The sequence below is a fragment of the Heterodontus francisci genome, chromosome 13, assembly GCF_036365525.1.
Source record: "Heterodontus francisci isolate sHetFra1 chromosome 13, sHetFra1.hap1, whole genome shotgun sequence".
Classification (NCBI taxonomy): Eukaryota; Metazoa; Chordata; class Chondrichthyes; order Heterodontiformes; family Heterodontidae; genus Heterodontus; species Heterodontus francisci.
In genome coordinates this window covers 22,204,989-22,220,128 of record NC_090383.1, presented here as the reverse complement: position 1 = coordinate 22,220,128, position 15,140 = coordinate 22,204,989, and the positions used below count along the sequence as shown (strand labels likewise).

The 15,140-nt window shown below is 42.9% G+C and overlaps 1 protein-coding gene across 1 annotated transcript; it reads left to right on the top strand.

Moving 5' to 3' along the window:
- The first annotated feature begins 215 nt into the window (after nucleotides 1-215).
- Nucleotides 216-4,671, top strand: LOC137376689 (probable G-protein coupled receptor 139). The gene is made up of 3 exons (XM_068045663.1): nucleotides 216-348; nucleotides 2,843-3,710; nucleotides 4,554-4,671. The coding sequence occupies exons 1-3, from the start codon at nucleotides 216-218 to the stop codon at nucleotides 4,669-4,671; spliced, it is 1,119 nt and encodes a 372-aa protein (XP_067901764.1).
- Nucleotides 4,672-15,140: the final 10,469 nt, after the last annotated feature.

Here is a 15,140-nt window from a genome sequence, read left to right as displayed (position 1 = left end):
CTGTATTAATTTTATGTATTAATGTTTTCAGAACAATATTCTTCAATTGAATTGTTTGGCTTCAATCTTCCTGTGTTTGGATAAATTGCATTGCCTAATACCTGATAAAATTAATTATACCTGTTTGTTCAAATACCTCAAACTAATTCCATTCCCTCTGCAACCTAATTGAATCACAGAGGGATTGAGTTGTTTCATATAAGGGGTTGTCATGAATGAAGAACATCCGGTGCTTCAGCTCTGTCGTCACTGATTGGTTTCGTCTCCTCTCTCCGAAAATGGAACTATCAACAATTGAACAAACAGCTTTCATTTACTATCATTTTCTTGCAATCTTCGGAGTTCCTGGTAAGAAGCTGAAGCTGTTTTTTTTTGTTTTTTTAATCACTCTTTAACTCTGTTGTTCCTCTTGATGTATCTCTTATCATCTAAAACCTTGGACTGTCTCTCTTCATGCTGAATCCAGTTTCAGGTATTCCTTCAATAATCAGCACTTTCTGCTATTTATTAATTTTACTTTCTTTCAGAAAACATTTTGGGACACAGTACATGAGTAATTTGAGACATGACATGTGGGAAATGTTCTATGTTTGGGAGGAACAGGAGTTTTCACACCTATGGTTCCCAAAGCTCTCCACCACTGGAGATTTTCCTTGTCTCACTCTGGGTCTGTTGAGGTGACAATCAGATCAGCCATGATCTTATTGAATGGCAGAGCAGGCATGAGGGGCTGAGTAGCCTACTCCTGCTCCTAATTCACATGCCTCGTATGTTCGAATGTAAACACATTCATAGAGATTGAATGCTGTGGTTCATCAACAACGCCATTATCCTTGTATCAAGTGAATACCAGGATGGTAGAAGGTAAACTAGATAGAGTTTGCTCTTTTTCCCTCAATCAATTCCTCTGCACTCAGGTCATGTTCCCAATATTTTCTGGTTCGAAAGAGGAATTTGCTTCCTTTCGATCTGTGCAGTAGTATCACATGCTCACTGATATTGTGAGTTTGTCAGTTAGGGGAAGCTCAATAAAAATATGAGGAAGGAATAGAAGGATATCTTGATATGGTGGGATGAAGTCGGGTGGGAGGATGCCCTTGTGAAAAATAAATCTAGAAAGCAGACTCGCATTTATATAGCACTTTTCATGACTACCAGACATCTCAAAGCTCTTTACAGCCAATTAAATATTTTTTGAAGTGCAGTCACTGTTGTAATTGTTTCAAGTGCTTTGTTTTTAAAAACAAAACTTGGAGTTCAGTGTTATGTAAGACTGAGAAAAAAGGATTTTTCTCTCAGAACATTGAATGCTGAACTGGGTGGGGCACAGACTGCAAGGCAACCCGTTTCCAAACAACAGCAAGGGAAATGACGGGTCACATGACTTATTGTTAAGAGTTCAGTTCTCTCTGTGGAGAACGGCTCCTTTCTGAGTGGAAGCTTTCTATTGTTAAAGGTAGAAAATTCCTATTGCCTCCAGTCTCTGAAAAAATCCCTGCCTCAAGAGTGATTCTTGTTGCCTTTCATGTTGTTGAGAGATCCTGAAATCTCAAGAAAGCTTCTACTGTTCGACTGATATTTCAAAATGCCAAGTAGACCTGTTGCTGCACCCTTTTGCTGAAAGATCTGTGTGAAGCCTGCTGCAGATGAATTGCCTTGAATTACATTACAGACTGTTCTTCTAACTTGCCTGGAGAGACTTCAAGTGGCATCTGACTAAGGAGTTATAAAATCTTTTCATATAAATAGATTTATCCCATTATTGTTTCATATTTTAGTTTATTAAATAAATAGTTAATTTTGTTGTTGTTTAAAGAAACCTGGTTTGGTGTGCTTTATTCTGGGGATAATTAATGTGTTTAATTTGACTAATTTGCAGTAGGTGGGAAACTTAATTAATATGCTGTGACCTGCGGAGTGGTGGGACTAAATTAACTGTGTATTACTCCCACCTTGGTCGTAACATAATGTAGAAAATACAGCAGCCAAGTTGTGCACAGTAAACTCCAACAAACAGAAATGTCATAATGACCAGAAAACCTCTCTTTGTGACTGTTTTTTTCTGTGATTTTGCAATCTTCATTAAATGATAACTGCAGGCTTTATATCTGTATTCAACACAAACATTTTTTATTGTCTTACTTATCTGCACTTCATGAGCTGTACACATTGCTGAGGTCCATGTCTTTTTCTCGCTGGTGTGTGTGTTCTGTCTGCAGCTATGTGTTCAGTGTGTCTCATAATGGTGTCTTCTCCTTCTGCATGTATGATGATGTCATCAGTTGCATCAGTGACCTTGTCTCTTAAAGGTATGATTTCTTAAAGGTGAAGTTTCCACTAGACGACATTACAGTGATGCTGATTGTGGGATAAATATTGGCCAGGACACAAGGGATAACTCTGTTCTTCATTGAAATTGTGCCATTGGATCTTTTACATCCACGTATGCAGGCAGAGGGGGCCTCGGTTTGACGCCTCATCTGAAGAATGGCACCTCCAACACTGCAGCACTCCATCAGTAAAGCACTGGAGTGACAGCCTTGATTTTGTGCTGGGGCCCTGGAGCCAGGACTGACACAAAGACAGGAAAGAGAAAGCACACGACCACCACCCCCCACGCCCCCCCAAAACAAACCTGTTCCCCCTGAGATGCATGTATAGTTGTGACTCTCCTGCTCACTCGTGTTCCCCTGCTGTAACGTTGCTCAATAACTGTGCAATTACCGACACCATCAACCTTTTCGACCAATGGGTGACCCATTGGAAGAATGAACTGATTCTGTGCTGTAATTTCCAAGTAATGCTGGCAAATAATTTGGAGATGTTGTTCTTTCCTTCATAGCTAACTTCCTGACAATTGTCCTTCTGTCCCGAGGAGGCTGTGGTCTGTCCAAAGGGGTCACTCTTTACCTGGTGGGTATGACGACAGCGGACCTACTGGTCATTATTTTCAACGTGATAATCTATTACACGCTTACTGAATATTTCCCAGACTCAGTTTTGTACCACACTTCCATAACTAGTATGAATGAGGTTATCAACTACCTGGCTGTTGACTGCTCTGTCTGGTTGACGATTGCTTTCACTGTCGATCGCTTTGTCCTCATTTGCTCTCCAAAGTTCAGAGAGAAGTATTGCAGGGAGAAAACTGCAGCTGTGGTTATAGTGACTGTGTGTGTCGTGTTCTGCTTCAAAAACATCCCCCTGTATTTTGCTTTTGACCCTATCTACATAATTAATAATGTGGAGTGGGGCGCTCAGTTCAAACCAACTTATTACACCTTGCCAGGATGGGTCACTTTTGACTGGCTTGATACAATTTTAAACCCATTGTTGCCGTACTTTCTGATTTTATTGCTCAACACTCTGACTGTTAGACACATTGTGATGGCTAATCGAACCCGTAGAGCACTGCAAGGTCAACGCAACAACCAGAACAGCGATGATCCAGAGATGCAGAGCCGAAGGAAATCCATCATTTTACTATTCTCCATTTGTGGCACTTTTATAGTGCTGTGGATGCCATATGTTGTATTTTTCCTTGTTTCCAGAATTACAGACAGTCAGTACGAGCCAGATCAATACACAGATCCCTTTCTTATCGCAGAGTACACCGGAGATATGTTTCAACTGCTGAGCTCCTGTACAAACACGTGTATTTATGCACTGGCACAGACTAAATTCAGAGAAAAGTTGAGAAATGCAATATTGTATCCATTTTTTTCAGTTATTAAATATACCAAATAAATCAAAACAACTGGAAACAAAGCAGCACATCATTCAGAGTGTTCTACTGAATTCTACCTTGAATTTTGTCCTCGAAACTTGATATTTATTTCAAGTATCAGTTTTGGATCAGTGGTCGTACTCTCACCTCTGTATCAGAAGGACATGTGTTAAAGCAGTGTTCTGTTCCATTCGCTACTCCTCAGGTCCTGAAGCAGTCCCTGCCCACATGAAGCAAGTCCTAGACAACATTCAGGCTTGGGCTGATAAGTAGCAAGTAACATTTGCACCACACAAGTGCCAGGCAATGACTGTGTCTAACAAGAAAGAATTTATGATTGCTGAATACCCCACCATCAATATCCTGGGTGGTCACCATTGACCAGAAACTGAACAGGAACAGCTACATAAATACATTGGCTGCAAGAGCAGGCTGGAAATTCTGCAGCCAGTAACTCATCTCCTGACTCCCCAAATCTTGTCCAACATCTATAAGGCAAAGGTCAGGTGTGTGATGGAATACTCCCCACTTGCCAGGCTGTTGCAGCTCCAACACTCACCAAGTTCAACACCATCCAGGACTAGTATCTTAAATGTTCACTCCCTGTGGTAGCAGTGTGTACCATCAACAAAATGCACTGCAGCCACTCACCAAGGCTCCTTTGACAGCACGTTCCAAACCTGCAACCTCTACCACCTAGAGCAAGGGTGGCAGTCACCTGGTGACACGACCACCTGCCCACATCCCAGGATTGAATTTTAAAAAAATCACAACAGAGGCTGAATTTAATTGACCCTAAGTGGACATAGCCCCATGTGTAAAGCAGAACAATAGATGTCAGGTGCAACCTGCTGCACTTGTATGCGAAAGGCCACTGTGAAAATCTAGACCAAGTCTTTGAAAGGCAAAGCCTTTCATCCAAGTCATCATGCTTTGACATTTGATGCTTGCAGGTAAAAGCTGCTCGATCTCTGCGGTATCAGTACTCATGTACCCTGGAAACCATCATCACCTGTTTAAAACAAACAAGAGCCCAAAGGGTTAATATGTCCAAACATATCTGTCAATTTAGAAACTTAAAATGTAAAAATGCCTTATATATAAATTTACACTCGGCAATACAAAAGTTGTGTGGTGAATTAAATTTTAAAAAGCTGTCAGCAGAAAGGATTAACTCCTCTGTTTGTTTGCAAAAGGGCTGAAGAACCCTCACTTGCACGCAATTGGGTCATTTTACGAAATCATTTTTGAAAAATTTTCCGATCGAAGACGAACGAAACACTATCTTAAACTTTTATTTTTCCAAGTTGTTTGGTATCTTTTCTTCAACTTGTCCAACTGTTACCCTTGGGGATCAGAAAGGACAGAAATGAGGAGTAACATTATCAACTTTGAAGGAAAACATTCCCATCAGGAAAGGCAGCATTGTAGATTAATCTCCAATTGTTTCCAAACATTTTAGCAATTTTTTTGTAAGAGGTTTCCAACCCAAGATTTTCTTGGTACAGCCAAGATGATTAAACTAGCAGAAGCAGCTCAAATATCCCAAATTTCAATTCACATGATTCAACAAATAGAAAACTCAAAACTGACAATTTTGTATATCTAGATCTAAAGAACCCACATCCTTTGACGTAATAACTAGAATTTTATTGTGGCCTCAAAGAAATTCAAGTTTTCACAACTTAACCTCACTTTTCCCAATTTAATTCAAACCAACAATTATTAACTAAACACAGAACAGAATAGCACGTGCTTCAAAAAGAAAAGATAAATTACATCATTTTTCCGGTTCTTTCTTCAGGAGCCTTTCCAAATGACTGTAATAAAACTATCGAAAAAAGAAAACAAATGGAAAAGTTTGCTTTCACTGTTCAATAAAACATTAAAAATTCTTACACCAAAAAAGAGTTAGAGTGTGGGGCTTCCGACAGATTAAAGGCTTCAAGCATTCACACAGTGTTTTAAAGAGACAACACTACAACCTTGCAGTTTTTTAACAGTAGAAAAGGGGACAGATCTTTCCCATAGCTCCTTTATTTATCCTTTTTCTCCCTTACTCCAATTTTCAAATCCTGATGTTTGCTGCTTAACTTCACTTGGAAAACAGCCAGTAAGGCCTGAATTTTATCAGCGCGCTGCGCTCCGCGGCAGCACAGTGATGTCGGGGGCCTTCCGACCCAGCAGCGCCCCCGTCGAGCCCCCGTGATATTATGCACGGGGGCTCATTTAAACGGAGGAGTCAGAGCAGCCGTCCCCAATGATGTGGAGGGAGCAGACGTCGAATCCCTGGTAACGGTGTCTGGTGCCACCATGCAGGCACCGGCTCCATTTTTAAAGGCTTCAAGTCCTTCAATTGAATTTACATGTTTAAAGTGAAATGCATGTCATCTTAACTTTAATAAATTAAATAAAAGCTGGAAGCTGCTCTCCCACCTGCCCCAATGCATTAACAGTGAGGTTTTTGGCCTCCCCCCCATACGGAGTTCTGAAGGCGAGTGAGAGTTGCGGCCAGCGGCCGTAAAATCGGCGTGGGACGGCCAGGAGAGATACTTCCTTGAGTTGCAAACTTCCTTCTCACTTGAAACTGTCCTGTGTCTGATTATATAATATTATTGCTATCACAGAGACATGGTTGAGGGAAGGGCAGGACTGGCAGCTCAATATTCCAGGGCATAGAATCTACAGGGGTGACGTGGGTGTGGGGCAGTATAAAAGAGAAGGTGGCATTGCACTATTGATCAAGGAGTCATTACTGCAGTAAGGAGGGATGATATCTTGGAAGGTTCCTCAAATGAGTCCATTTGGGTCGAACTTAAAAACAAAAAGGAGGCAATCACTTGGCCTCCAAACAGTCAGGGAGGGATAGAGGAACAGATATGTAGGCAAATCTCAGAGAGGTGTAAAAATAATAGGGTAATAATAGTCGGGGATTTCAACTTCCCCAATATTAACTGGGACGGTCTCAGTGCAAAAGACTTAAAGGGGGCAGAATTCTTAAAGTGCATCCAGGAGAGCTTTTTGAGCCAGCACGTAGAAAATCCTACAAGAGCAGGGGTGGTACTGGACCTAATCTTAGGGAATGAAGCCAGACAATTGGTAGAGGTGTCACTGGAGGAGCATTTCGGGAATAGTGGCTATAACACTGTTAGATTTAAGGTAGTCATGGAAAAGGGCAAAGATGGACCGTAAATAAAGGCCCTGAATTGGGGGAAGGCTGATTTCAATATCAAAAAACAGGATCTGGCCAAAGTGGACTGGGAGCAGCGACTTGTAAGAAAGTCTACATCAGACCAGTGGGAGTCATTCAAAAAGGAAATAGTGAGAGTTCAGAGCCAACATGTTCCCGTAAAGGTGAAGGGTAGGACCAACATGTCCAGGGAATCCTGAATGTCAAGGGATGTAGAGGTTTGGATAAGGAAAAAAAAGGAGGCTTATGGCAGATTCAGAGGTCTGAAAACAGCGGAGGCCCTCGAGGTGTATAGAAAGTGTAGAGGGGTACTTTAAAAAGCAATTAGGAGAGTGAATGGGGGGCATGAAAAAACACTAGCAGGCAAGATAAAGGAAAATCCCAAGGTGTTTTATAAGTATATTAAGGGCAAGAGGATATCCAGTGAAAGAGTAGGGCCCATAGGAGACCAAAGTGGCAATCTGTGTGTGGAGCCGGAGGATATAGGTGAGGTTTTAAATGATTACTTTTCATCTGTGTTCACTATGGAGAAGGGCGGTGTGGTTTAGAGATCAGGGAGGGGGATTGGGATCTACTCGAACAAATGAGCATTGAAAGGGAGGAGGTATTAGCCGTTTTAGCAGGCTGAAAAGTGGATAAATCCCCAGACCCAGATGAGATGTATCCCAGGCTGTTATGTGAGGCAAGGGAGGAGATTGCAGGGGCTCTGACACAAATTTTCAAATCCTCTCTGGCCACAGGAGAGGTACCAGAGGATTGGAGGACAGCGAATGTGGTACCATTATTCAAGAAGGATAGCAGGGATAAACCAGGTAATTACAGGCCAGTGAGTCTAACATCAGTGGTAGGGAAACTATTGGAAAAAATTCTGAGGGACAGGATTAATCTCCACTTGGAGAGGCAGGAATTAATCAATGATAGCCAGCATGGCTTTGAGAGGGGGAGATCATGTCTAACAAATGTGATTGAATTTTTTGAGGAGGTGACTTGATGTGTAGATGAGGGTAAAGCAGTTGGTGTAGTCTACATGGACCTCAGTAAGGCTTTTGATAATGTCCCAAATGGGAGATTGGTCAAGAAGGTAAGAGCCCATGGGATCCAGGGCAATTTGGCAAATTGGATCCAAAATTGGCTTCGTGGCAAGAGGCAGATGGTGATGGTCGAGGGTTGTTTTCGCGATTGGAAACCTGTGACCAGTGGTGTACCGCAGGGATCGGTGCAGGGATCCTTGCTGTTTGTAGTGAACGTTAATGATGTGAACGTGCATTTAGGAGGTATAATTTAGTAAGTTCGCAGATGAGAAGAAAATTGGTGGTGTTGTAAATAGTGAGGAGGAAAGCCTTAGATTACAGGACAATATAGATGGGTTGGTAAGATGGGCGGAGCAGTGGCAAATGGAATTTAATCCTGAGAAGTGTGATGTGATGTATTTTGGGAGGTCTAGCAAAGCACAGAAAGATACAATGGATGGTAGGTCCCTGGGAAGTACAGAAGGTCAGAGGGACTCTTTGACTCGATGCCCGGAATTTTCCACCACCCCAGCAAGCCAAATAGTGGCTGGGTGGAGGTGTGGTGCGGCGGGTGTGTAAAATTGAGGGGGAGGCTCCGGGAGGCCTTCCCAACCCACTCCTGCCTCCACCCCAATACTTGTGGGCCGGGGTGGGGCGGCAAGAAATGGGCCGCCTGCCCCAGGCCAATCAAGGCTCTTAAATGGCCACTTAATGGTCACATAAGGGCCTTCGCTCACCTCCACGGGGATTTTACCTGTGGCAAGCGGGCATCCGGGAGACATGAAAGGCAGCCCAGTGAATGCTGGTGGCCTCTCAGCGCCCCCGGGGTGGGCCCTGACAAACAGGCACAGTGTGCCCTTATGAGGGACAACCCCACTTCCCCAACCACCCCCAGGACCCGAGACGCACCCTGCAAGACCACTCTTACCTCGCTGGGACGCGACTGATCACACCGGCGAGGCAAACCAAACTTACCTATAATCTTGCCTCCATGTTCTCGGCTGGGCTGCAGTCCCAGCAGTGGCCACCGCTCCCAGTGGCACTGCTGGGACTCAGAGCTGCCGGCCTGACGATTGGCTGGCAGCGCAATGAGATGTACTTCCTCCCTCAAGTGGGGGGAAGTCCCGCCTCAGAGCCCTGGGACCCATGAAAAGCCGGTCGGATCCTCGGGCCAGACAGAAGTGAGTTTGCCACCGACTTTTACGTTGTTGGCCAGCTCCCAGCTGCCCGGCATAAAATTCTCCCCTGTGACTCTATGAAACATTCAAAAACCTGGATTAGCCGGTTAGTCATGTGACCAGCTGGTTTAACCAGCCCTGTCTTTTGTGGATTGTATCATCTTAGCAGTCCCTGGAATGCGCTGCCTTACACATTCAATGTCTGGTGATCAAAATTCATTTGAGTTAATTTGCCCAGGGATTGTCGCTTAGTTTGCAAATGTCCTTCCAGCCCAGAGGTCTGGTGATCTCTTTAACAAGTCATTTCTTCACTCCAGCAACAGGTTAAAAATCAATGTTCAGAGGACAAAATCAATATGCCTCATTCTTGGCAGGTGGGGGTCTGCATGACAACAGTGTCTGGTATGTCATAAGCTAAACGGCCTTTCGAATACCAGGGTGGCAGCTTGTACATTTCATCCATTGTTCTGCTTTACACACTGGGCTATCTCCATTTAGGATCATTGAAACCCACCCCTCATTCCCTGTTGCAGACTTAGGTGGAGACAATTGTTACAAACAGGTGAGAAAGGTGTCTGAGGTCTTTTACTGTCTTCACCTGGTCTTATTGTAACAGGACTTAATTTTAAACACACTGTGTTTTGACCTCCCCCTTGGCGAATCCTTGTTCACCACTTTTCAATTATAAGGCAAAGAAATTAGCTTAAACAGGTTTTCTTAGGTTTAAAGAAGAAAAGTGAAATTTATTAAAAATGTACTTAAACTCTAATTCGGTTAACGTCTACGAATATATGACATGCCCACGCTAGCATGCACACAGGATACACACATGCAAATAGAGACAGAAAAGAGCAGAAGAAAAATAAAGTAGAGAGGTCTGAGGCAGTCTCTGAAGGGGGTTTCTTGTTACTGTTTCTGTGTTTCCAGCTCACCGTAGAATCTTTGATTGTAGACAGCTCTTACTTTTCATTGGGGCCCAGTATTCTTCTTAAACCTTATTCACGTAGGAGACTTTTTTCTCTTTGTGTTCACATGTCTTCAATGGGTCTTGAGTTCCATGAGAAAGAGATGGGAACAGACAGGAGAGAGATGTCCTCGGTCCAGGAGCAAACAGATTTCTGATCAGTTCAAAGCTCTGTGGCCAGTTCAAATTGAAAAAACCAACAGCCAGTTAGTCATGTGACTAAACTGGTCCGACCACTTCTTCTTTGTATTGGGGAAGCAAGGATTGGGTCCCTTGTTCCAACACTGTCTGTTGGCAAACAGAAAAGATTTTTCTGGCGAGGGGCCTGGCAATTCCTTGTGATAGGCCCTCCTTTCTTCCCAGCACCCATTTTAAGTTTTAATGTTCATGTGGCAAAATATGTGTCTCATTCTGGGAAGGTTGGGGGTGCCTTGCCTGACACATTGGTGTAATGGTAATGTCACTATGTTAATAATCCAGTTAAATTGTGAGAATGTGGATTCAGATCCCACCATGACAGCTGGTAGAATTTCAATTTAAATTATTAATTGAAAATTTTTTTCAGCAATGGTTCTATGAAACTATCACCACTTGTCCTAAAAATCCATCTGCTTCACTATCCTTACCTAGTCTGGCCTGCATGTAACTCCTGACCCACAGCAATGTGGTTAACTCTTAACTGCCTTCTGAAATGGCCGAGCAAGCTACTCAGTTGTCAAGGGCAATTAGAGTTGGGCAACAAGGCCCACATCCCAGGAAGAATAAAAAAAAAGTTCATCAGTGGTTTTATCCTTTAAATTTGAGTGTGTCATTTTATTCTTCTTTACACGGGCCTGCCTCAAGACGTCAATTCTATCATCCTTTTTGTTTTAAAACACTCACTTGGCTTCTCGTTCATTTTGAAGCACAAATTACAAGAGAACAAATTGATGACTTACACAAAAGATTGTTATACATCATGGGATTACGGTTTATTTGTGCACCAATTACAAATTTGAAATGGGCACAGATTTAAAATGATTACAGAAAATGATTGCAGATTTTACAGGTTGAGAAAGAAGAGGAAGGAAAATAATAAAAATAAGCAAAAATGCTTTGTCACTATACAGCAAATAAATGCTTCAACAATATCTGGCATCAGAAAGCTCAATTTTGTTTGCAGTAATTTAGTCACACCATCACCTCGAAGTGACCAGCTCTTCTTAATTGCAGATCTCCTTCTGAAACATGTCAGGATGCCGCCTGTTGACTCGAGTGAAGATCTTCGATGTGTTCAATTTTTTATATCCCTTTTCAGGGGATAGACCCTGGTTAAAAACAAAAAATGCTGGAAATACTCAGCAGGTCTGGCAGCATCTGTGGAGAGAAAAGCAGAGTTCAAAGTTTCAGGTCAGTGACCTTTCATCAGAACTGGCAAAGGTTGGAAATGTAATAGGTTTTAAGTAAATAAAGTGGGGGTGGGGCAAAAGATAACAAAAGGAAAGGTGTTGGTAGGACAGAGGGTCACAGAGAATAACTGGTCAGAAGGTCATGGAGCAAAGGCAAAGGGTGTGTTAATCGTGTGGTGAAAGGCAAAGCGTTAGTGCAGAGAGGGTGTTTAATGACCTAATAATGAACAGACGTGGCCAAAAGCACAAACATGAAAAAAAAAGTGGGCAGGCACATAGGAAAAAAAACTGAATGATAAAACAAACTAAAATAAAATAAAAATAAAAAATAAAAATAAAAAAGGGGGGCCAGTCATGCTCAGAAATCATTGAAATCAATGTTCAATCCGATAGGCTATAGTGTGCCTAACTGGTAAATGAGATGCTGTTCCTCGAGCTTGCGTTGATGTTCACTGGAACGCTGCAGCAAGCCCAGGACAGAAACGTGGGCATGAGAGCAGCGGGGGCGGTGGAGGGGAGTGTTGAAATGGCAAGTGACAAGAAGCTCGGAGTCATGTTTTCATATTGAGCGAAGGTGTTCCGCAAAGCGGTCACACAATCTGCATTTGATCTCCCCGGTGTAGAGGAAACTGCATTGTGAGCAGCGAATACACTATACTAAATTGAACAAAGTACAAGTAAATCACTGCTTCACCTGAAAGGAGTGTTTGGGGTCTTGGATAGTGAGGAGAGAGAAGGTAAAAGGGCAAGTATTACACCTTCTGTGATTGCATGGGAAGGTGCTGTGGGAAGGGGACGAGGTGTTGGGGGTAATGGAGGAGTGAACCAGGGTGTCATAGAGGGAATGATCCCTTCGGAATGGACCTTGGTTACTGTACTGACAGGGCCACACAATCCAATGAAGCTTCTCTTAAACAAACAATGCCCAATCTTATTCTGAGTTCTTTGTGTCAACCATAGGGATTGAACCCACCCAGAAAGTTGCCCATCTTTCTTTAGCTTTCTTTCAGTAATGTTCCATCATGTGAAGCCCCATATTCAACCTTCCAGTTAAAGATGTTTGTGGAATGTTTGTTAGCGGAATACTATCCCCCATCTTATCTAAGTTGTAGAGTCTGCTTATAAAACTAAATACCAATATCTTTCTTCATCTGCATTATCCCTGTTCTTTCCCAATAGCATTTGTTCAGTTTCACTGCCTTACCACAGCTCAGAAAGTTTAATTTTAAAAGACGGAGAAACAAACATTTCTTCTATTAGCACTGCTTTCAACTTCCCAAGCCAAGTTGGTTAAATGTAAGGCTAAAAATGATGTCAATTTGCTCCTTTTCCTTCACCTTCCTATGAAGAAGGAATCTGTTTGAACTTTGTAAGTGATGCACAAGAAAGCAGTGGCCTCCTTTCTAAAGACCCTGCAGCCCAGCTGCCCCAAGCCACTAACTGAAGGGAACCCAAGACCAATCATTAAATGGACATGTCTTAAATTCCCTTCACTGCTAAGAGTCACCATCTCTACCCCAACCAACTGGCCTACAAGACCTCTCACTTCTGCTCCCACCCAACATCATCTGAGCCTGCTGGTCTTACATGTTGAGACATGTCCTCAATAGTTTGGAATCCCACAAATAAATGAGCCATAACCCAGTGTTCAGATGAAAAAGATCCTCATAGTTTATTCAGAATCATAGAAGTACCATGTTAAACAACATTTGTATTTATAAAGCGCCTTTCATGTCCTCAGGGGGAAAACGCTCCACTGGTTGGAGTCATACACAGCACAAAGGAAGATGGTTGTGATTTTTTAGGCTCAATCATTTCAGTCTCAGGACATCACTGCAGGAGTTCCTCAAGGTAGTGTCCTAGGCCCAACCATCTTCAGCTGTTTCATCAATGACCTTCCCTCCATCATAAGGTCAGAAGTGGGGATGTTCATTGATGATTGCACAATGTTCAACACCATTCGTGACTCCTCATATACTGAAGCAGCCCATGTCCATATGCAGCAAAACCTGGACAACATTCATGCTTGGGATGATAAGTGGCAAGTAATATTCAAGCCACACATGTGCCAGGCAATGACCATCTCAAACAAGAGAGAATCTAACCATCTCCCTTTGATGTCCAATCACATTACAATCGATGAATCCCCCACTATCAACATCCTGGGGGTTACCATTGACCAGAAACTGAACTGGACCAGCCACATAAATGCTAAGGCTACAAGAGCAGGTCAGAGGCTGGGAATTCTGTGGCAAGTAACTCACCTCCTGACTCCTCAATGCCTGTCCACCATCTACAAGGTTCAAGTCAGGAGTGTGATTGAATATTCTCCACTTGGATGGGTGCAGCTCCAACAACACTCAAGAAGCTCGACACCATTCAGGACAAAGCAGCCTGCTTGATTGGCACCCCATCCACAACCTTCAACATTCACACCCTCCATTACTGACACACAATGACAGCAGTGTGTAGCATCTACAAGATGCACATGCAGCAACTCACCAAGACTCCTTCAACAGCACCTTCCAAACCCACAAACTCTACTAGCTGGAAGGACAAGAGCAGCAGACACATGGAACCACCACCACTTGCAAGTTCCTCTCCACGCCACATATCATCCTGACTTGGATATATATCGCCATTCCTTCACTGTCACTGGGTCAAAATTCTGGAACTCCTTTTGTAACAGCACTGCAGGTGTACCTACACCCCAAGGACTGCAGCAGTTCAGGAAGACAGCTCACCACCACCTTCTCAAGGGCAATTAAGGATGGACAATAAATGCTGGCCTAGCCAGTGACACCCACATCCCACAAATGAATAAAAAAAACATGTCCCAAGGTGTTTTACAGCCAATTAAGTACTTTTGAACAGTAGTCACTGTTGCAATGTAGAAAATGTCGCAGCCAAGCTGTGCACAGCAAGCTCCCAGAAAATCCTCACAGTTTATTAAAATCATAGAAGTACCATGCTAAACAAAAATAAACTTGCATTTATATAGCACCTTCCATATCCCAAAGTGCTTCACAGAATGAATTACTTTACTGCAGAAAACACAGCAATCAAATTGTGCACAACAAGCTCCCAGAAACATCAATGAGATAAATGACCACATACTCTGCTTTAGCTGGTGTTGGTGGAGGAAAAGTACCATGGGATCTTTTACATCAACTTGAATGGACGGGTAATGTCTTATCCAAATGATGGGACCAGCAACAGTGCTGCACTTTCACAGAACTGCACTGAATATTAGTTTGGATTATGTGTTTAAATCTCTATATCAGGACCTGAACCTACAACCTCAGAGGGGAGTGTGCGACCACTGAGCCAAGGCTGACACATATATAAGCTGGAACATATGGGAACACATTTACAACAAGAATATCTTCCATTCATCTTATTCCACAACAGTAACAGGAAGGCACCAGTCACCATCATTTATGTGAACTGGACACCAGGTTTAAGTGAATGTGAGAGATGGAAAGTCTGTCGAATGGAAGACTTCAGTCAACTGGGATTGTCCAAGTGGTTTTGAGTCAGGATTGTCTAATGTGATACACGACTGCCTCTTGAACCAGCATGTCAAGGGAGCCATGAGAAGGAATGCTGATCTGGACCCGGTGTTCATTAATGACCCAAAAAATGAACAAGAAATGGAAGTGGGTGACAGCAACCACAGATAA